The sequence below is a fragment of the Manis pentadactyla genome, chromosome 2 (genome assembly GCF_030020395.1).
Source record: "Manis pentadactyla isolate mManPen7 chromosome 2, mManPen7.hap1, whole genome shotgun sequence".
In the NCBI taxonomy this organism is placed as follows: domain Eukaryota; kingdom Metazoa; phylum Chordata; class Mammalia; order Pholidota; family Manidae; genus Manis; species Manis pentadactyla.
Genome location: NC_080020.1, coordinates 130,049,242 through 130,072,852, shown reverse-complemented (window position 1 = coordinate 130,072,852; position 23,611 = coordinate 130,049,242). Strand labels below are relative to the sequence as shown.

The 23,611-nt window shown below is 47.7% G+C and overlaps 1 protein-coding gene across 2 annotated transcripts in view; it reads right to left on the bottom strand.

Moving 5' to 3' along the window:
* Positions 1 to 6,261: 6,261 nt before the first annotated feature.
* Positions 6,262 to 23,611, bottom strand: part of ANKH (ANKH inorganic pyrophosphate transport regulator) — a 135,983-nt gene continuing 118,633 nt past the window's right edge. For both annotated transcript variants that reach the window (XM_036896660.2, XM_036896659.2), the window contains 4 exons: positions 12,303 to 12,432; positions 9,940 to 10,063; positions 9,294 to 9,393; positions 6,262 to 7,661 (listed from right to left, as the gene is read on the bottom strand). In XM_036896660.2, the coding sequence (XP_036752555.1) occupies positions 7,548 to 7,661; positions 9,294 to 9,393; positions 9,940 to 10,063; positions 12,303 to 12,432 (468 nt within the window). In that variant the 3' untranslated portion in view covers positions 6,262 to 7,547. The remainder of the gene's footprint in view (positions 7,662 to 9,293; positions 9,394 to 9,939; positions 10,064 to 12,302; positions 12,433 to 23,611) is intronic.

Here is a 23,611-nt window from a genome sequence, read left to right as displayed (position 1 = left end):
GTTGAAAGCAGGCTGGCAGTATGCCTACAGACAGACTGGCTGAGGCAGTCCCATGCCAACTGGAAACCTAGCAGGCATGCACTCCATCTTCCTGCCCTGCCATCCATCATGCTCTGCAAATCCTGATGTTGCAGTGAATTAGAACTACAAAAGATCTTGTTTCAGCAGAGGAGGCTGATGCAGAGGCATCCAACAACTTGCCCAACTCAGCTAACAAGCAGCAGAGATGGAAAGAGGACTCTGAGTCCCGGGTTTTCTTCCTTTCATGCAAAGACCAGTGCATTGCACTGTGAAACTGGAATAGTATTTACTGGCTTGCATTGTTCAGGAAAGAAACCTGAAGCTTGTTGGGGGCAGAATGAAAAATACAGGCAAAGCCAGGCTTTCATCCACCCCAGTGTTGCCTTTAATAGCTTTGAAAAGAAAAACACGAGGGAATAGTTTTCTCCTTGATTTTACCTAAAATTCCCTTAGCTTGTGTCTATGAATATATCCAAACTGCCTATCACAAGGGTAAGCCTTTTGGAAGTTTGCTACCATTGTGGGTATGGGTGGTTTGAGAGAATGTATAGATAGGAAAAGAGATTACAGGCAGGTGTTTCAAAACTATGAACCAGCTCATGGTTTATTTTAACACCCTGTTGGTTGAAAGCCATCAGCCCTTATAAATGAAGCTAAGTATGAACACTACAAGTCCTCTGTAGTGTGTGAGCTAGAGTGGGGTGGGAAGAGGTGGGCAGGCTTCTGGGAATGGTTGTGCACTGCAAAGCTCTTAGGAGGTGTCATTCACATTGTAGTCCAGGGCACACACGAGCCTGGAGAAGGAATACCATTTGGAAGCTCCTGTAGCACCCATACCCTAGGGGACCAGGAGCATCTGAGCCAAGCCAGTGGAATTAAAGAGGCTGGAAGGGGGGCTGGAAGTGAGAGATACCAGGGCTAGCGGGCCCCCACTGGTGGGTGGGGGTGTCATGGAGTAGGTGATGGGGTGGATGGTAATGTGATTCATCAGGGACGTCAAAGCAGGCATGGGAGGGGTCAGATTTGCTCCTTGTGGCATTCTGCTCCCCATGGGGAAAATTAACAGTGCTTGGCCAGCACAGCTCCATATCCTGCATTGTAGTTAGGCACGAAACCGTGCCGCATCCCAGGTACCATATGGAAACATGACCAGTAAGAAGCAAGCAGTAAAAGGGACGTAAAAGAGGCAGAGGTAGTGCTGAGGTCTGGGATTTTTAACTCCAAGACCTCAATAAAGCAGGACAGGAAACAAGGCGCAGTCTCAAGCTGCCAGAGAATGCTTCACCCTTGTGGATCACAGGGACTTAATATACCCTCTGTATTGTCTCTCACAGGAAGTTAAAAATGAAGAGCCACCATTCTTTGACGTTAAGACATTACGTTTTAAAGAATGATTCTTTTCATATAAAAACTGATAAGAAGGATCTCTTAGATGTGGGCAGGAGGGGTTTTCAGGTTTACGCCTTTCACTCTCCTAACACCTAAGTTTGGGATTCCCATTCTAGAGGTGGGTAGAGAAGTCAGGCTTCAGAGGAGCACTTTCAATATTACTAAAGTTATGGGAAGTAAAAACTCATTTTCATACAGAATAAAATTTGAAGAAATGGGTCATATTTAAATAAGACCGGGAGTTTAGAGAAATACCCCAGTGGTTAGAGGTTTTAGCTAAGAGCAAAGGGCGAAATGTTAGTATCTCATGTATGTTTGACAAAAAGGAAAATCCTAGTCAGAATTAGGAAACCATGTCATTTGGGGTGTGTATGGTGAGAATAAAATCAATATAACTAAAAACAATCTCAATTGTATGCCAACTGTTGAAGCTTTACTTAGAGTATGAAGGCTATTTGACAATATATGAGCATAAATCCACCCCCCACCAAAAAAACAAAAGCATATATAAATGGTCTTAACAATGCAAAAACTTACATCTGTTAAATACATACACAGCACTTGTTTAAATGTGACATATTTTATATGGACCTCTGTAATCAATTTTAATCAAAGGCTGCACAAATATTTTAATGTGATTAGTTTCAGCAGTTTAAATTAAACCCACAGTTCTGATGTGAAACTGAAAAGCCTATAAACTGACAGCCACAGCGCATGTGGAATAATGACTCCCAGTAGGCTTAATTTTGTTTAAAATAAAAATTCTGGATCACTGCTAATGTTCAGACCTGAAATGAGGAATGAGGTAATTTTATCTTTCTATCATAGGATCCTGTACTGTGTGGTGTAATTCCTAGATCATTCATAAAATGTTGGCCCAGGAAGGAGCTTTAGCGATAAACTCCCTCATGTGATCAGAGGAGAGAGTGAACTGGAAGGTCGTGCTCTGAACCCACGGCCTCCAACACAGCTCTCCTTGGGTGAGCATAGGCTTGTTTGTAGTGAACAGGATCTTGTGTGGGGTTTGTCAAAGATTTCTGAAGCCTTACAACTAGCTCCTTGGTCATTCCAGCTTTAGTATTTGCCCCCTGAATACAGCACTAAGCAAAGTGCATATGTCACAGGTCCAAAAAGCTGTGTCTTTGCCCCCATGGGCTTGTGGATGCGGCACCCCTGAAGAGTGGTCCTGATTCGTGGCGACCGGTCCATGCTGTGGGACCTGGGGGACTGGCGATGCTGTGTGCCCTGTACCTTTGTTCGGCCGGGCTGGTTCATCCAAACTGTAGGTACCCCCTGTTGGAGGGATGGAGTCTACCTGCCTATGATGCTCACCAACTCCAAGGAGCCACTTCCTGTCCCTGGTACATAGGTGAACATCTGCTTCTGCACCTTACAGTAATGACTGGTCTCCACGTCACTGAATCTCCACGACGCCAGACAGTGGTACAGACATTCACAGCCCGTCAGTCTCCATCTGCCCCCTTCTCTAATATGAGGAAGCCACTCCTGCTTCTGGAGAGAGAAGGGGTGCCTAGTTCTTGTGCGCTTTGTCTACAACACAGACTGGAGAAGTCAAGGCCAAGTCTTGTTGGTAAAGTGCAATTTAAGTTTCATAACCCAACTTAAAAGAGGTAACATATAAGAAACATGCTGGGTCCATGTGTAGCTGACAGCCATCTGTGAACGTGCGTAATCTTACCAAGCCTTTGAGAGACCCTGCTTGAGTACAAGTGAAGCAGGAAAAAAAAATTCTTCTAGAACCTCTTGGACTTGGCAAAGATGAGCTTTAAAAAAATGACTTCGTAGGCCCCCTTTCGGTGCTTCTCTTAGCAGAGACTGCAACAGCTGAGAGCTCTAACCTCTTGAAAATGAAATCAACTTAAAACAAGATTTCACCATCTTGTCTTCATTATTCTTCCCTTGTGAGATCAGACAGTAGACTGTATAATTTGTCACACCTTTTCTCACTTCAGAGTGGGGTTTGGGTTATTTTGGTCACAAAGTAAAACTCCTATCATTTTGAACATTAGTGTAGCTAATTTTAGATGGCTAGCCTTTAAAGGCGCAGGCAACCGGGTCTTTTGTAGTTTGCCTTCAGGTTTTCTCTACATCCTGTTTTATGTGTGGTTAGATCAGCTGATAAATCACGTGATGTTTTGCTGCTTCAAATGACAGAAATAGACTCAAAATAACCGCACAGAGGGGCATCTTGAATGTTTACCAAACACGTTGCTCAAAAACATGCTTTTCTATGGTTCAAATGCTTTTTATGGAGGAGCCACAGGGTGGCCGTCTACAGCAGGCAGGCAGGAGTGGCTGGTTTTAGGGAGTCGGCTGTATGTGCAACGCAGATGGCTCAACACTTAGAAATCGCCAGCCTTATAAAGCCCTGCCCCGCCCTATTTGGTTCTGAGAAAAAGGAAAAAGAGGGCAGGACTTAGAACATTAAATATCCCTTTTCCTGGACCGTGCATCGCTTTGGTTGAAAACTCCATCCTAAGTTTTGAGGTCAGCTTACCCGCAAAGTTAAGAGGCCAGAAACCACAGCTGTTTCTACACACTGGCACATGCTGTGCTGGGCACTGGCTTACTTAGAGATTTCCTGAAGTTAAAAGATTTTTAAATACATGAAAATATTTCTCAATGTTTAATTACAACAATATAAATACCTCCTATTTTGCAACACAGCTTCTTCCTCTCAGTTTAATTAAAGTAAGAAGAGAGCATCTATTCAGAGAACTGTCTTCAAATAGTTGTTTCTAGAAACTAAAGGTACAAAATGAGTTACTTTCCCTCTGCCCCTTCCTTCTCATAAGACTCCCCAAAGAACGAACCACGAGGAGGGTGGGGAGCTGGTGACTTTGTTCAGTTTTACTCTAAGATATCATTAGATGCCTTTCCTGATTTGGGGGGATGTAATGACTATCCCAACCCCAACAGTGATGCAGAAAATGCTGCTCATCCTCACGGAGCTGGGCTCTGGTTGGGTCTGGAGGACGTCCAGCCCCCTGGAGCTGGTCTTCGGTGGAGCCCCTGGGCTGCCTCCTCATGGGCCTCCTGCCCTCTGTGCCTCCCAAGGTTACTTACTGGGAGGACATGGGGAGTGAAAAGTCAAGTGCGTTTACTACCGTACAAAGCTTTACCTGGCCCCATGTAGTATATCACAAACCACTGTGAGAAGCTTCCATTTCTGAGGGTATTGGCCATCCATGTGGATTTCCAAAGTCAAACCACCTGCCTGAGCTAAAGTACGAAACACACAGCCAGAGGCAGCCTCCAGCTTGGACAAGCCCAAGGCAGGCAGTGAGGGGTGCCTGGCTCTCACCCAGGGATGTAGCCAGTGGCCTTCCAAGCCCAGATTATTCCCAAACAGGTGAGGGGTTCTGGCCCATGTGCAAACCTCTCGCCATACCCTGAGCTGCGGGGCTGCCAGGTTCTGCCTTCCTGTGACTCCCAGAGTGGCCATGCCTGGTTCTGCTCCATTCTCGGTGTCACACCAGTGCCCAGTGCCACCAAGGTCTCACCTGTCAGGGGCAGAGTCACGGCAGCTGCATGTTTAGAATGACCTCACATATGCTTCTTTAAGGCAGAGAGGCCAAGAACAACCCTCAATACAGAAAGAGCTCTGAGCAGCCCAAACTCAATTCTCAGCATTCAAATTAAAAATGGCTTTAGTCTCCTGTACATTTAGATTCTGTTTGCCTACAAGCAATCATTCAACATTGAGAAAGCCACACCTGGTCTTTGTTGTGGTTCTCACAAGCTCAGTGCCTTACAGAATGAATCTGTCAGCGGAGCCACTTGCAATAAAAAAGTCTGCGTTGGGGAAATGTTTCTTTGGTCAGCAAAATCAAAGGTGTGTCCCTCTTACTCCGAAAAGTGGGGAGAAGTGTCTCCCATCTCTGGTTTAACCACCCCACCCATCTGTGCTGGTGAGATCAGAGGCAGAAAGGTCTGCTAGCAAGACGTTTTGTTTTGTAAGTTAAGGTGTGCAGCTGTTCAGCTGTGATGTAAGCAGTTGAATGGAGGAACCGTGTGCATCAAGGCAAAAGATTTTGGGCACATCCCAATCGCAGCGCTGCCAGCATGGTCTGGATCTGGCGGTGTTCCCTGTATTCCCTGAAATCTCTAACAGAATACGGTGCCCTGTGACTCTACTGCCAAAGGTGTCTGTTACAATGACTTGTTTTAGTTGTATGATGAAGAGTCTAGTTGATTTTACCCTGATTTAGAGGAAAATAATTGGCTTTTTAATGAATGAATCTTTAAGCTCCATCTCCACAAGCATGAAATAGTCACACATGTTAAAAAATACTGCTGTTTAATTTTCTAGTCGGGTGCTTTTAAAAAGCTGATACAATGAGATTTTTTCCCCCACCTTACCTCAGAAACCACCCCAAAATTATGCACCTTAATTTTCAGCACAGCACTTATATATGAAGGAGAAACTGCTCAGAGGAAGCCCGTGAGAATTGTCTCCATGGTGGGCACACCTGAGGATCACTGGGTGTCCAGAGATGTGGATACAGCCCTGTGATGTTCATGGCAGACTTACGCTGTCTCATTCTTTTTTCTTTGAGGAACAATATGATTGGACATCACGAAAACAATAAACACAAAGGCTTGGCTTTTCCTTTTCTGCCCTTCCAGTGTGTATTTCCATCCCCACTGTTTACACCACTGATTCATTTATACCCCTTACCCATAATGAAAAATAGTTCTCTTGTCATGTACTGATCCTTACATTTATATACAAATGGCATTTGTAAACCTGCTGCAAATAAGACACAATGTTCATTGATACAATACGTTTCAACTGCAGGTATGCTGAGCACATAAGCAATCATCGTATTGTATTAGAGACATTTTATTGAAAATGCGAAAATAGGAAATGTATTATAGCCTAAAATAAATTACATAACATATACAGTATATATTTATAGCTTTAAAATATTTTTGTGTTTAGGTTCTTTCTGCCTAGGAATTTTGATTAAATCAAGAATTTAGTGAACGGTGTCCACAATTTTTTTAAAGAAAAAACCCGCTTTCCAAAACTTAGAAAAATATACTGCACTAAATGGATTTCAAATGTGTCTTTTCAGGGAATATCACATAGTGACTTTGCTATCGTTTATAAAATGTCTTGCTTTATCATGTGGCGTTAGAGGGGAGTACCGAAGGACACTCTGAATCACTTGTACCACGTGGTTATGTCTAATAATGGCAGAACCAGGTAATGAACTATTTCAAAAGGTATGATATAGCAACCTGGCATTAAAATGCTAGATTATGATTTAAAGCTTCAGTTCACTTTAAAAACTAAAATGTAAAGTTAGTACGCTCCATTTCACTTGCTCTAGTGCCATCTTCAGGAAAGGTGAGTGAAAAACAAGCCTTCAGGGAGAGTCATGCCTGTGGACGCTGAAATTTGCAGATGCGCATTTGTGACAACTTAAAACATTTAGTTCATGTATGTATATGGAGCTCACTCAAACCTAGGAAAATACAAGATGAAATGCTATCATTCACTACTCCTGTGGCACCTCAAACCTTCCTACAGGAGATTATTTCCATCTGTCCATCCAGCGTGTTTGCAAATCCAGTCCTCAGCGGTAACGGTCACTCCAGGCTGCAGCCTGTTGCTGACCCTCTGCTCGTGGGCAGCAGTTTATGACCCCGTAGTGGAAGGCCACCAGGGTTACCTCTCTGGGTACAGCTGTGTTACTGGGCAACCAATCAAAGAAAGCCCGGTTGTGACCCTTGGTTCTTAGGAGAGATGCGAAGGGACAGGGTGAAGTGTGGCCTGCTGGGCGTGGTGGTGGAGGGGCGATGGATGGCAGAGCCGCGGTCCTTTGGTTCCAAGCAGAGATTGTCCGAGGGAGGAGAACACACCTTGGGCTACGAGGCAGCTGTCTTTTGGGTTTTTGTAAAGCAAGGGCATGAAGCCAATTGTTTTGTTTGTTTTTACAAAGCAATGGCACAGACCATTTAGGTCCCCACATCAGTGTGAGCATACCCAGTATGCCAGAGAGTTGACATGAAACCTTTAAATCAAGGCCAAAACCGAAGAAGGACAGAACACGATGGGAGAGGAGATGGTGTGAAGGGTCGGCTGGACTGCCTCCATGGTGCTGCGCTCATTCGTTCTCCTCTCGCATCTCCACGATGTCTGTCCCCTCCTCGGCTGGAGGCATGTCCGTCATCGCTGAATCCTCCCCCTCTGCAGCTGACTCATTCTCCATCTTCTTTTTCTAGACCAAAGAAGACTCATCAGCAAGGGGTGGTGACAGGGACACATCCTAGCAAAGCGCGGTCAGGGAGGGAGCACCAGGGTCTCAGGGCCCCTCAACTGCAGACCGGATCTCAGTTATGGATGGGATGGCCTCAGTGAGGCTGCATCTCAGTTCAGCACACTCCTTCCCGTTGGGTTACCAGGGTGCAGGCTGTCTGGTACTGTGCACTTTGGGGGATCCTGTCTCCCACCTCCCTACCCCGACACCCCTCCTGGGTGCCCAGGGAATGCACGGTCAGCTGATGGAATCCTGGCTCTGCAGAAACCTTTCCAATGGTGGCTGCCCTCCCCAGCCTCCTACTCATGGCCACGTGCAGACCGTTCTTCCTTGGGATGAGCTTGGATTTCTTGCTCCTGGAGCATTCCTCCCGCTGGGGACAGCCCCGGGTTGGCTGCCATTCTCTTCTGCCCCACTCATTGCCTGTCCTAATTCCTGGTGACTACACTGCCATGTTGTCCACGTTGCAGCAGATGGCCTTGTGATGCCCTGACCTCTTCTTGGGGATCAAAGAGGGTCCCCAGTGCCACTGCACCATTTGTGGGCTCACTGGAGACCCTGTCATCGCTGACACCTTTAGCACCATGGAAGGGCCAACTTCAAGGACATCATCCTTCACCTCCCACTGCCGTCGGACCCTCCCTCCAGGACCCTGCCCCAGAATCCACGGACCTTCTTATCCCCTCCCCCATTCTCATCTTTCATTGAAATGCTCAATAATTACAACTTCCTTGCCCATCTTTTCCTGAATCGCATCTGCGAGGCAAAACCCTGGCTGTGGTTAAGTCCAAATCTGGACCAGTTGCAGCTCTCACCACCAGCTGCCACGGCCGGGGAGCCCACACTGGTGCACCCAGAGATGCCCATGGATCCTTCCTCTTCTCTGCCTCTATCCGTTCCCTGGCTCATCTCATCCCATCTCTGCTGAATGAAGAAGGTAAGATGAGGCTGCTCCCTGAGTATTCATAATTGTAGAAAGGAAATAAATAGACTACTAAATAATTAGACAACTCCACAGGGCAAGCGAATTATGTGCTAAAAGGTTTAGAGAATGTAAATATTGTGTGTGTTCCTGTGTGTGTCCATATGTGTGGATTGGGAAAGACCTGCGGGTGGAAGCTGGAAGTGAAGAGGGGAAGGGGAGGAGATCTGGGCTCCCAACACTTCCTGAGGCACTCCTTAACACAAGGGCTGAGGGGAGGGATTGGGTTCAAGGAGAATCATCTTTTCAAGATTTTCCTGCATGGTCAAAGCCATCATTTTTGTAGACCTGTATCCTTTCAGCTATCTCTCTGGAGAAGTATGGCTGCCTTTTGAAACAGGCAGGGCATAGGACTAACCTACAAAACAAGGTACCCCCCCTTGTTATTACACCTGACCTGGGCTGAGTGACAGGCCGTGAGGGCTGCTGGTGCAGACGGGCCCTGGTGTGCTGTTGAGCATTGTGGGTCCAGCCGAGGTCTGGGATGCCTGTCGGGTCACCATGGCCGCCTCCCGCTGCGGACCCTCAGGGAGCCAGCGGCTCGGGTCTCCCTACACCTGGGAGGAGGCTCCGCAGGCACCACAGGGGATGGTTGTGGGGCCACTGCTCACCTGTTTCCGGTAGACGTAGCAGGCTGCTATGGCGACCATGGTGGACTCGCCCACAAACCCCGCGAGGAGGGAGCCCACGCCCAGGGTGGCTCCATGTACCCTGAGATGAGAATCAAATGCATTTGTCCATTAAAGCCGTGCCATGGCACAGATAGGGTCCAAATCCAGCAGCAGCCCAGGAAAGTGGAGCTGACAGAGGGCCTGGAGGACCACGCAAGGCCTTTGGGTGAGGGCCGCACCACTCGGGGGCCCTCAGGGGGCACGTGCTGGCCGCCTCAACCCCTCAGCTGCGAGCCCACGTGGCACGTCCCCTCCGCACACCACGGCTTCCAGATGGGGGGGCCTGAATGTCCCTTCCCCACAAGACTGGACTCCAGAGGCCAAGGGAGATGCCCTTCCTCCCTTTGGTCTTCCACCCTACTGGACCTGCCACTAACAGTTATGGTGCCTGGGCCTGGCCTCCAGCAGAATTTTCTAGAATGCATCTCAACAGTTTCCTGCCTAGTGCCCGCCTGGGCAGAGAAGCAAGACATCTCTATTTCTAATTCTAGATAAGCTTGGGGATTTTACCCGAAAATGCAGATGTAAACCTCTGGAGGACTCTGAGTGGCAGCAGGGCCCACCCCTCCCAGTGCCCGGGACGTACCCCAGGTAGGGCAGGACCACGAGGCTGGTGATGAGGACGATGATCCGCAGCACAGAGCTGGGGGCCAGGACAAACGTCTTCTTCAGCGTCATCAGCCATCCAGTGAGATGGGCCCTCACAGTGACTGGGGGAGAGCAAAGGACTCGTCAGCAGTGGCAGCTTCTCTAGTCGGTCCTGCAGCCCCAGACCCTGAGACCTGGGCTGCACATGTGAGGTCCTGGGGTGTCTGGCGAGGACCGAGGCCTTACTGCTGTCGCCCTGGGCTGGGCTGAACCCCTCATCTGCCGGCCCAGGCTCCTGATTCCTGCTCTGGCTTCCAGCCGGGGCTCCTCCTGCCTCATAGAAGCCTTTAGTGTCCAGACAGCTTCCTTTCTCCACTGTGACTGCCTGCTCCTGGGCAGCCCTGTCCATCCTGGGCCACCTCGAGCTCTGTTCTCTAGACCACAAACCACAGAGAAAAGTGGTGACTTGGGGGTGATGGAGTTTGTGGGTAAGGAGATGCTGGACCAGCTGTGACAACCTGGGGTGTGTGGGGACTTCAGGTGGGGAGCTCTCGCAGCCCCTCCCTCATTCCCTCCCCGCTGCCCTGGATGCTGGAGCCGGTCATCTCCCCTTTCCTTGCCGGCAGCACCCCCTCATTTGGTATGTGGGCACTTGACAGGACCCCCCACCCCCACTCCCGGCATGCTCCCTGCACTTGTCTCCCCATCCAGACCTGTGAGTTACTGACTCTGGTTTTGCAGGGCATGGGCACCCTTACAGCAAGCAGCACCCTGTTCAGGTCTGCTCTGCAACTGGAAAGGGTTTCAGGATGTGTAAGGCCTTGTCCTTTATCCTGGGTGGGGAGGTACCAGGCAAAGGCCTTCGGAGGGGAGGATGTACACACTCCCAGGGTAAATGCTTGGGACCAGGGTGCATTTGGAGGAAGAACATGCTGTCTCCTTGGTCTAACCATGCCCTGCCTGCCCCAGGGTGGAAGCATTATATTTATGAGGCACAGATGCACACTCGGGTTTGGCCAAAGGAGGTGAGGGTGCTCAGGTGGAGTGCTGATCTGGGTGGCCCAAACCCAGCAGGTTGCAAAGCCAGATGGGGCCTGATGGCTGCCTGTCAGGAGCCTTTAATCCCACAGGCGGGAAAGTGGAGTGGGGAGGAGATTAAAGATGAGTCCCCACTCCGTGCCCAGCTGGAGTCCTCTGGGACCTCCAGCCCCTCCTCCAGTGGAGCCGGGGGAACATGTGCCTTAATCTCCAGGGGGGTAAGCCTCCTCTAGGTGGGGTCACCTTTTCAAAGTTGGCTCCCCAAAGCCGGGAAGGAGACACCTAGCCTCCAGGGATGCTCGGCATGTAAGAGCAGGGGCTGCTTGTGGCCTGATTCAGGGACAGCACAGGGCTATCGAGTGTGCCATCAGTCCTGGACTCAACTGGCCCCACAGTCCATTCCTTAATCTAATTGTGGCTTTGTAGATTTTGGCTTCTCACCTGAATAATTTAGGTGGGTGTTTTGGCAATACATTTTGAATAGGTAATGACATGCACTTGGTACAGACTTTAAAAGGTACTAAAGGGACTAATATAGTACAAAGGTTTCCTCTCAGTCCTGACTTACAGGTCTCTGCCCTGCCTCCCAGAAGTAATCACTGTTACCAATTTGGTGAATTACTTCTAGAAACAGTGTGTAGACATGAAAGCACTTACCGCAAACATATCTGCAGACACTTGTATACATGTGACACACTGGTTACAGAAAAGGTAGTGTACTAATGACCCCTTCTGCAGCCTGCTTTTCTCATTTCATAAAGAACTACCTCATTCCTGTATGTAGTATACTCCCAACTACTGAATCAGTTTGGGAACTTTCAAACGGGCTTATATTTTGGCTTTGGGCCTCTTTCATTCTGGCCATATGCCACCTGGCCTCAATTCTGCCCCTAGATGCATCCTCTTTCTTTGCACATGTCCAGATCTTAGCAGTCTACTTCCTTTCTTCTCTTCATCATACTTTAAAATGTTCCATAAAATTGACTTTTGAGTATAAAGTTCTAAGAATTGTAATACATGCACAGATTTGTGTACCAACCATCAGTTAGGAGACAGAACAATGCTGCTGCCCCCAAATCTCTCATGCTGTCCCTTCATGGCCACTTTCTTTTTCCTGTGTTTGGAAGTGCTGTCCTTTAAGAAACAATTATGCCTGTTTGATTCATTTCTTGAACTTCCCACCTACTGGATGTCTTAGTACCTTCCCCACCGAGATTTTACATTTTTGTTTGGGACATGACTGCAAACATCTCCAAAGAAAGAAGACAGAATTAGGCAGGAGTATAAGTAGGAATTTTTCTTTCCTTCTCTGTTCCTCTTTACCTGGGACCGGGAAGAAGGAGAAGATGCGCAAAGGGACAACACAGAGTTCTGCAAAGGCGAAGTCCACCCCGATGATGTCTATCAAAATCTTCTCGGAAACATTGGGTGTCCAGAACATCACAAAACAGAGCTGTGGGTAAAAAGGCAGTCAGCAAGATTTGGAAAAGGCACACACAAATGAAATGAGTAAGTCAGGCGTGACAAAGATGTCCTCAAGCGCACTGGTCCTCAATCTGCCACCAACCTGCTTTCTTGAACTTTCCACCTATTGGATAGTTCCAAACCAGGCCTCTGGCCATTTGCCCCATCTGCCCCAAAGGGACCCCAGCAACAGGGCAGATTGGCACAGATCTGAGTGAGTAACTGGGCCATGAGGGAGACCAATATGTTCTTGTGGAAGGCTTAATTATAGTCTAAACAGCACAGTCCAAAATGAGCATATTTATTCATGCAATTTTTACAGCTTAAACAAATAATAAAAAGTGGCCTGAAAGCATCTGAATGAATGCAGAACCACAATGAGTCAGCACACCTAACGAAAAAGGAAATAGTAATACTTAGATTCATTACAGGCCTAGAAACTTCTCAAGGTCTAGTTAAGAGTAAGACAACAGGCAAAAAATTTGTAACTTTGGAAAGCAGAAGGGCAAGTGGAAAACTGATGTAACAGATCCAGCAAAAGGGAATCTTAACCTTACAGGGGGAACTGGAGCTGCCTCCCATCTCTCCCTTCCCCACAGATCAGGAAAAGTGGTGACAGGCCCTTCCTGACCTAGGGTGGGGAGGGACTGGGGACGGGTGGCATGTGTGTGAAGGCAGGGCCAGAACCAGGCTGGTGGACCGTCTAGTTAGCAAGCAGCTAGTCCACTGTTCTTGCAACAGCTGGTGACAGTGCCTCCCTAACTTGGCAGGGCGCCAGAGCGCAGCTTCTGCCTAAAGTAAAACATACAGAGTTGAGGGCAGGGTTACTGCACAGAAAACAGGGAGCGGGGGCAGTTAGGGAAGGATAACATGGCAAAGGTCATGGCCTGAGTTCCCCCTGAGGCAGGAGACCCAGACTGTCTCTGAAGAATCTGACCAGCCCAGGAAAGAGGACCTAAAGTTCCAGAAATGGAGGGCTTTCAGGGAGGCAGCCCCACCAGACCGGCCATCAGTGAGGCCCGCAGAGGGGAAAAGCCCCAAGTGCATGTGAATGGCTGCCATCGCTTCCAGTGCCCCAGCTACAGAAGTGAGGAGACAGCCAGGGATCGCTGGACTCTGAGGAAGGCCTTTAAGACAAAGAGGCAAAAACAAAGAGAAAAAAACCTGGAGGAAACAGAGACAATGGAGAGCGAGTGAGCTTCTCCCTGGTATTCTCAGAGTGATGGAGAATATCCATGAAGTAAGAACTGAATGGAAACATCACTTAAAAATACACTTAGAGAACAAGAAAGTATTTCTGGGAATTAAAAGGTGAAATCAAGAAATGCAAAGTTCACTCAATGAGAGTAAGTATAGGGAATCTACAACAAAGATGGAGCAGAAAGACAAAGATACGGGACGTGCACAAGAATGGGTTTAAAAGACATCAGTAAAGGACCAGAATAGGAGGTCCAACATTCAAGTAATAGGAGCTCCAGAAAGAGAGAACACTGCAAATCCAATAGCTGGAAGACAGAATCTTAAGACCGAAAGGATCCATTGTGTGGACGTAGCATCAAGGAAAAAAAAGGACCCGCCAGGCAGGGCCCTGGGCTACGCCGGGGGCAGAGACAAAATTCCAAGAGCTTCCAGCTTCAGAGAGTGGGAAAGCTGGCACTGAGAGAGGACACAGCAGTAAGTTAGGAGGGCAAATGACTTCTTTCCTAGACCTCAAAACCAAACTGTCAATCAATTTAGCAGAAGGACATCTTTAGATGTTCGAGGCCTCAGAAACTTTTCCTCCCACGCACACTTTTTCAAGAAGCCATTAGGGGTATTCTCTGCCAAAGCAAGGGAGTCACAGATGAAGAAAAAGAAAGATATAGGATTCATCCGGAGAACAAAGCATGGGAATCCCTGCGATGGGGTTGAGGAGAGAGCCCAGGAGGGGGAGACAGGCCCACAGGTCAGCTGACCACACTAGAACTAGTTGGAATAAGATACTAAAACATGTTTGAACACACGAAGGGGGATTTCTGCAGTGAAGGGAAAATGTGGGAATAATTAATGGTAAGTGAACAGGAAACTAAGAAAAACTGTAATTAAAACAGTGATTAAGTCCAGGAAAAACTGAAGTTTTTTAAGAAAGGAAGGGAAATCAGGCCTCAGTTATCAGAGTCTATCATAAAAATCAGAATCAGTCTATCATCAGAGTCAGAGTCCATCAAAAGAGCTGATGTGGTGGGGGGTGATTTTGGCAGTAGAAAAAGGGGAGAGGGCAGGTTGGGAGAATGGCTCTTTTTGGCAACAATCCTTAGAGAACTGACTTTTTAAACTTTGTGTGTATAATTGATTTAAAAAACCTGTATTAAAAAATTTAATGATATGATCTTGGAGAAGAATGTCACAAACATGCCAGTTCCATCAAATATTTCTCTCCCTTTCTTAAAATTGCAAGTGATTGTTCTCTAAAATGGAGGTGAATACATCATAAAATGAATCACAATTGTGTAGCAACAGAACACTGACATTTTAGAATATAACATCCTTTAGGCTGTAGGTAACATAAGCTCCATGGAATTAAGCTGGTCCTATTTCTGATGCATGTTGAAGTATTTTTTCAAATACCTCAGAGGATCTATTATAAATGTTTAACTTAACAAATGCAAGGGAGCTTTTATCCTATCATGCATTTTTTAGCATCGGGGAAGAATATCCCAGTGGTTTTCAAAAATGACAGACATACCATCATTGAATCCTTAGTGGCTGGTGCTGGTACTCACACCCCATTTTTGACATGAAGGGAAAATACCTCCTTAGATCTAGCTACTCGGAGCTCAGAGACCTTATTACCTAGTGGCCTGGAGTGGTCTTGTCATCTTTTCCCTCTGTAAAGCTGCCAGCCTGAAATGCTGTGAGATGACTCATGCCTACAGCCCTGGTATGGTGGCAATTTCATACTACAACTTCCAAAGAGCATGGTGTTGGGATGCAATTCATTTCCCTGACAAATAGATGCGTTATCCCTCCTGCCAGATGTTTTCCATAGCAGTAAGACTGTAAGGAATTAAGAGAGTGGGCACTGCCCCAAGCCTGGACTTGATTTGTATCTTAGGGTCTATGGAGGGCAAGCCATTCTGTGTTTTCTCAATGTCTGGGGTGAGATACCTAGGCCATATTCTGCTATAAACAGGCTTCCAGGAGAACCACTGACATGCTGTATTTATTTTGTACCCAGTGATTATCTGAATGTGAAATAATGCCTCGTGTTGCAATCTCTTTGTGCTTTGCAACATCACTGTAAAGTGGCTTTTAAGTTATAACAGACAAGGAAAATGGGGATGAGATAACTGCATCTCCGAGAGAATGGGGCAAAGCCAAGTGATTGCTCCCTCTGGCTTCTCTGCATGCATAGTGTTCCTCTGAAGGTTTTTTATTGCTTTGGAGGAGATGATCAGTAACCTTTGCAGGGGGAGTCTAATTTGAGGACAGAAGGAGAGTTGAGCATACCCAAGTCACTGAGACATTTACAGAAACGTCAAGTAACCCAGGCGGGTGACCACAGTTCTGGTCCTTTGAAAACAGAACCTTACAGTTTGGTGGTTTGCTACTAGAGCCCCCAGAAGGGTGGCTCGATACTCCATTCCTAAACCTCTATGGTAGGACTTAATTTGGCACCACTAAACCACTCCATTCTCCATCTGGTATCTCTCTGTGCTATGCATCCCTTAAATTCCCTCATCAAGGCCACATGCCACTGAGATGCTTCTTCAGGGTTTCCAGCCACACACACCTAGAGCCTACAGTGGGTCTTCCAGAACAGCAGAACTGAACCTGTCAAGTCTGCTCTGGTGCTCGAGCAACAGGTAACTTAAAAGGGAAGGAAGACGGCATGTAGGGAAGCCTCCTTTCTTTTTCTCCCTGAAGTCTCTGAATTCCACCCTTTGCCTTTGCCATGTTTCCAGTATGAAAGTGCTCATCGCCTTCAGGCAGGTTCCTGCACTGCCCGGAAAGGAATACATGTCACTTAGCAGCAGGTATGGTGTTGGCTAAAGGCTGCAACACCCAGCTGCAGGCTCACTTCCCCTAAGAAAGGTACTGGGCTCTAGCATAATGATCCAAACAAATTAACCAGTCTACTTCAGAAAATGAGAAATTTTACCTAAGAAGTTAACCTAACAAAGATATTTTAGGAAAAGTGCCATCGAAGGAGTTCATCCACAGTGGTCTGGACTCGGAACATGCCCTCCCAGTTGACCATGACATGCCGTGTTCCTCAAATATTTGCACAGCCTAATGACATTGACTTTTCCAAGCCAGAACACAAACCTAATAAACTACTGACAATGAACATGATTTGTTCTCAGAGCAGCTGCAGGGTTGGGTTTTCTGCTACAAAGCTTGCTGTCAATATTATCTCATTAGGAAGCAGCCAGCAAAACAGAACAACCCACTCAGTGCCCAGATCTTGGTTTTTCTATTTATTCTCCAATAAAAGGAACCAGGGCTTCTTGGAGAAATGGCTCATTCTAGGACTAGGGCAGGAAGTACGCAAGATGATCAGCCTGGGGTAATGTGTCAAAGGACAGAGGAGCCCAGCAGGAAGAGCTCCCAATGGCCAAACAAATGGAACATTCTGAGCAACAAAATAAACACTGTAGCACTGAATTAGGACACACAGGGTACAATAAATACCCATGGTTCCATACTGCTATAAACAAGCAGGGACACATCTGCACAGAATTCCGATTAATGTACGTACATATCCCCCTTCATGCGATAAAGCATACCTCCCACTCTTGAAGGCTGGGCTGAGCGTAGTGACTTCCTTACAAAGACTACAGTATGGAAAGGGAAAGAATTACCTCCGCAGTGGAGAAGCCTGGCCAACATCCTCTTGCCAGGTGACCAAGGTCATCAACAAGGGCAAGTAATGCTGGCAGCATGTACTCTGGTAAGTGTGATGAGAGTGGCTTTATACCTCTGTGGCCTCCCTGCCAGGATCTATAAGCCCAGATTCACCATGAGAAAAACCTCAGACAAACCCAAACTGCAGGGCAGTCTACACAACACCTGCCCAGCAGTCCTCAAAACCACTGAGGCCACAAAAACGAGCAAAGTCGGAGAAACTCTCAGGCCAGAGGAGGTCAAGGAGGAGCTGCCTGGCTGCAATATGTCACGTGGACAGGATGCTAAGAGAAAAAGGACCGCGGTAAAGCCAGTGGGATCGGAATGAACTATGGAGTTCAGCTCATGGCCACGTCTGCTCCTTCCCTGGGACCAGTGCGGCCCCGGCAAGCTGGCGTCTGTGGGAGCTCTCCAAGCAGTCTTGCAACGTTTCTGTAACTCTAAAATCATTCTGAAACAAAAAGGTTATTTAAAAAGGAGAAGACCGATGACCCACTCCTCTTTTGTTTGACAGACTGTGATTTTTCCGAGGACCAGGCGCTGATTATGAAATTTCCACTTTGAACTCTGAAATACTTATTCGTACTTCAAGAAATATTCCTCTGTCATAGAGTGCAGACCAGTCCAGACCAGCCTAGACCAGCCTTCCGCCTTTGTGATTGCTGGCTTCACCTCTTTAACTGTCTCAGCCTCTTAGAAACTAACCACAGTTGTGCCATGGCCCTTTTATTCACAAGTGTAACATGCAGTTTCCGGTTAGTGTGTGAGCCTCTCTCACAGTTACTAATGATGGTTTGTTTGGGCAGGTTAATGGGTAATTTGACATTTTCCTTAGAGGTGATCCTTTAAGCAGGCTTTTCCCGTATGTAGTCGTTCTGTGCTGGGGGCAGTGTTTAACCTTTCATTTTGTCTCGCCAAAAGGTTTCAGGCCCGGGCAAGTTCACTTGATTCAGTGAGACTGAAAATGACAATGGAGAGTTCTTGGGGTGAAAGGGTTTATACCAGCTTTATTCCCACGGTGGCAGGTCCATCACTAGCATCCCACCCACTCAGAGCGAGTCTGCAGGCAGCAAGCTGGTCTCTGCCTCCAGGCCTCTCCGCCCCTGCAGCTGTCTCAGCCTCTGTCCTTGGCACTGCCACCACTCCAGCCTCTGCTCTCCTGCAGCCTTGCAGTCCAGAGCACTGGGCGGAGCTCTTATATAGAGTCAGTAATAATGTATTGTCCACACGTGTGTAGTGAGCAAGCCGACCAGGTCAGGTGAGAATACTGGCCATGGGACCTTTGATTTTTCTCTACACATTTCTAAATCCACATAACGATGAGCTAAGTCATGATAAAGTTTTACCACATAAGACCATCCCCCACCCCCAGGATTACAGTGTGTGGAAAGGACAAAGGAAGCCCTAAGCCTTACAGATGTGCCAACACATGGTCACATCTAAGATACTGCAGTCTTGCAGTCTTAGTCAGTGTGACTAGAACTACAGAAGGGGCATCTTTCTCAAGACCTGCTTCCTCACCCACAGTCATCCCTGACCTGCCCTGGGACCATGTGAGTCTCTTTCCTAAGAATCTGGAATTGAGATTTGAAGAAGTCTTGATTTGAATTCAGAGAACATGCAAATCCAGCCACAGTGGGACAGCCATTTCTGAACGTCCTGAGAGGATGCCATTCCACAAGGGAATATTGCCAAGAACTCTCATTTTGACCTAATTTCTAGAAGCCATTGACCATGCTTGTGAAGAACTCACAAAGCTGTCTCCACTCCCCTGAATAATCAGGATTAGGTCAGTCAGAGATTCTTACCCCTCTGTCCCCACCCCTACAGTTAGGGAAAGTAAAATACAGGCAGCTGTTTTGAGTTAAAGTAGCCCCAGACATAATTTTTATTTGGAGCTTTCACTTAGAAAGAAAGGCTCAATATATGTTTAATTGGGTTTCAGTCTCCAGTGGCTAAACCAGTGGTCACCCATCAATGATACCACACAAAGAGGTGGTTACGAGCCTGGCTCAGGACTGTGTGGTAAGTAAGTTGGTTTACGTGCTGGTGCCAGCTACTGAGACTGTCTCAGGCAACCAGACCCCCAGGATGTCTGTGGTCCCCTGCTGAGCAGCCTGTGATCTGCACAGAATGCTTCTACCAGTGCCAGGCATGGTGGATGGGGTCAATCCATCTTGGTTATTATCATTATCGTAAAAGGTTTCCTGGGACTTGCAATAAAGGTTAACAGTGGAGTCATCTGTAGGTGGGGAGCCTAGGACTGATATTATTTTCCTCTGTGTACTTTTTCTTGTTTCGTACAAAACCTTTTAGAATAAAAAGGACCCCTATATCTGTCTTCACAGAGCAAGAAATCTTAATACATGCTTGTGACATGGATGTGAGAAGCTGTTTCTGAGGGAAGAGCAGCTTTCAGAAAGTGGCTGACAACTCGGTTTTCACAACCAGTGTCTTGGGAGAGTGTGACCCATGTCACTCCATGTGGACGGCACACTGATCTGAAGTCCTTGTGGGGGGAGGGCCTCCCTCTCAGAGAACACACCCGCCTATCTTGCTTGAATTTTCGGGGAAAGCTGGCGTAGACCTAAGGAGCAACACTTGGCCTTTTGATTCTTAGCATCAAATTGCATTGGCAGTATGTACATGGTGGGGGGTGGGGTGGGGGAGTTCACAAAGGGTTTTGTGGGTCATGTGGCTTTCACTCTGAGAGGTGGGAGCCGCGAGGATGTGTGGGTAGAGGAGTGAGGTGATCAGATCGCCATTCTGACAGGCTCCCCTGCAGGAACAAACTATGTCTGTTACACAGAAACAGCCTGGTTTTCAGCCAGGACAGGGCACTTGGAGAATCACATTACCAAGTGTCTGTGTACCTAGTGTCCTCCGTGTGGCTTGTTGATAGTCACACTTACGTTACTTTCCTAAGGGGGTTGATCCAATCATCCACTCAAGTAGATTCATGATAAAAAGTTAACATTTTCAGATGCAGTTTTTAAAATCAGGGTTTTCTTTTTAAAAGAATATGAACATTAATATATTTCTACCATCGTTTAGATTTAATGGAACTGCCAAATACACATTAGAGTTCTCAGTGCTTCTTTCAGATCTAAGAGTCTATCTGAATTCTTAGGAAGGCGAAGTATTAATTAAAAGAAACAGTATTTCAAACAGCAGGGGGCACCATGCACCAAGCCTGCAGAGGGCGCTCCAGCTGTCAAACTTTTGCCCATTCCATGTATCTGCAGAATGTTCAATTCTTTCCTATTCTTTGCTGCCCAATTTGAAGAATATTTAGAAAGTTCCAACCCCAGCTTCTGTTTAGCTTTTACTTTTTCTCAACTGTTAACAGTCAAACTGGAACTTGCTTGGGGCTGGGGGGCTGGGGAGGTAGTGCTTCAATGGTTTCAGAGTTTCAGTTTTGCCAGATGGAGAGAGACCTGGGGACGGATGGTAGTGGTGGCCGCACGACGATGTGACGGTAGTTACATCTATGTAAGTACTAAGTAGCTAAGATGCTAACTTCTATGGTAGGTGTATTTTACCACAATTAAAAAAATTATTTTGAAAATTAGAACCTGCTCATAAGAACACAATATGCTCGTTTATTGGCTGTTTTAAGAACACACTTGTGGATTTTAACTCTGGGGGTCAAGTCTTAATTGTTTTAATTTCCACTGAGTTCCCCCAAACAAACCAGTGAACCCCTCAAATCTGCAACACATGATGTCTTAAGAAACAAAAGCCAGACTGTGGAAGCTTTGGAGAGATGTGGGGGGGGTCGGGAGGCTTGGTGGGAAGGAGCTAACGCTCCTCCGTGACTTACTGTACGGCAAGGGCTTTCTGCAGGTCATTTCGTTAAATCCTTGTAACAATCCTGGGATATTCAGGTAATTTTTTGCTCCTTTACCGAGGAGGACACGAGGTCCTAGAGGGGACCATGTGATGTGCCCCCAGCACCCTGTTGGAAAAGGGACTCAGCCTTGGGTACTAACAGGCTTTGCTGCCACCGTATTTCTGGAATGCCTAAAGGGCCGAAAGGGCCCATCAGTACAAAGCACACAGGCACTCTGGGGGGTGCCAAGTGAGAAAGCTTTAAATTCATCTATCTATTATTATTTATTTATTTACCTTTGGTCCTTTCTGTCCTCCCCCACGCACAAGAGGGTCATTTTCTTCTGGATAATGTGAACAATGAGAAGGCAGTCTCGGGGAGCGGGGATGGGGCAGCCTGGCAGAAACAAAGCCCCCAAACAGGCCATCCTTGCTGGAGACACAGGATCAGCATGGTACCACGGCCGGAATAAGGCCTGCAGTGTCTGCTGTCCGATGGCTGAATGACAGTGCGTGGCTAAGTTCAGCAACAGGAAGGTGAGACTGGGTCATTCTCATGAACCAGACTTTTAGCTCTGAAAACAGGGCTGACCAGACAAGGCCCTGTGGGATGGTGGCTTTTACTATTTATCAGCTTGGATTTGCAGCCTTCTAGCATACAACGGCAGGACAAAAGCAGTGCTTTACCAAGACACAGCTCCGAATAATTGGATGTAACTACAATAAGGATCCTTGATGCACTCGCTTCTGGGATACTGAAGTAGGCTAGCCTGTGAAGCTGCCACCCCGAGTATCTGAGACCTTATTTTCATCCATCCAGAATCTCAGGCTGGGAATGGGCATGGAGGAGCTCAGCCTGGACTCCTAACTGGGGAAACCAAAGCTGATTGGGTGATGCTGGATCAGCTTGCATGCCTGCCACTTGTAAGCAGGGCATTTTCCTTCCCTGAGACCTCATTTGTCTGTCAGCAGCACCTCAAGCCTGGAGAAGAGCAGGTGGCGGAAGCCTGGCGCTGGTGGGGATCAGGGGCTCTATAAATACCCCCTGGGGCCCTGCCCTCCCTGTCTTTTAAGAGGGCAGCGGGCTCTGGGGCGCGGGGGCATAGCCCAGCGGAGCTCCTGTTTTTATCTTTGGGATTTGTGCTTCCAGAGGGCTTATCTAGTGTGATCAGCATAAAAAAGGTTTTAGGATCACTGAGCCTCAGTGAAAGGGATGATCCGGCTGCATCAGAGGAACCTGCTGGTGTGGACTTTTCTGCCTGCTTTCTTCTCAGCTGCTGCTCTTTGCTTCCTTTCCCTCCTGGGAGGAACTCTCTGGGACCTGAAGTTCTGAGGTTTTAGGACTAAGGAGTTTTAATTCTACAGTGGCCCCCACTCCCTGATGACACATATTTTCCCTGGACTTGGAGGGCTCTGGTGGGCAAGCGCTTTGGAGGCGTCCGATGCCACGGCTGATTGCTCAGAGCGCTCCGCCACCCTCTGCTCTCCCAGCCCTAGGCCTGATCCCTCCAGCCAAGGCTCATCTCGGGCAGCTGGGGGCCAGGATGGAGAAGAGCCTGAGATTCTGGACGGATGAGACCATCCAGCCTGGGAGAACAGATGGATGGGATTCTGACCATCCAGGAGGAGATGGCCGCTCATGTGGGAGAGAGTGACCAGATACCCCCACCCCCCACCCCAGGTCATGGTAGGCAGGGAAACTTAAAAAAAAAAAATTAAAGAAGACATTTCAGAATTTGTGGAAGTGAGGTGAGTAAGACCTACTAGCACAAGAGATTCTGAAAGGAGGCTGATGCTCTTGGAAGAGAAATTGCCTCTTAGGCAGGAAGGAGGAGGGGACAGAAGGCAGCCGGCGGCTCCCCAGGCTGCTCCTGGAGCTCAGGTTGGAGAGGGGTGTACCAGGTGTGCAAGGGAGCAGAGGTGCCCTCCCCGCCTTCACCTGCTGCGCACCCATGTCTTCCCAGGAGGTGGGCCCAGATAAAGTCCAAGAAGAGCTGCCTTCAAAGGCTTGAAATGTCAAGGATGAGTAAGACCAGAAAGGCAAAAGCCCAAAGATGCCAATCAAGTAAAAGTGCTCAGATCAAGGAAAAGAGCTTTAAAAATATATGCTCCAAGTAGGAAGAGGAAAAGGAAAGAAGCGCAAGGAGCCAGGGCTCAGTTCCGAGCACCCCGACACCTACTTCTCCACCAGAGGCCTTACACTCGGCGGGCAAGCAGACATGGCCAAGAGTGATCTGAAGGCCGAAACTGAGGACTGGAGCGGAGCCTCCTGTTAAAGCTCTCCACGTGTGGGGGCTTCAGATCACACCCTGGTGAGCATCCTTGCAGGAGGGACTGAGCACGCACAGAGAACGAGGCAGATGTCAGCTCGAGGTTGGCAAATATCCTACAGGCAGATTCTGGAAGGGGCCAGCCCGACTGCCACAAGGGTACGGCCATCTGCACCTGAC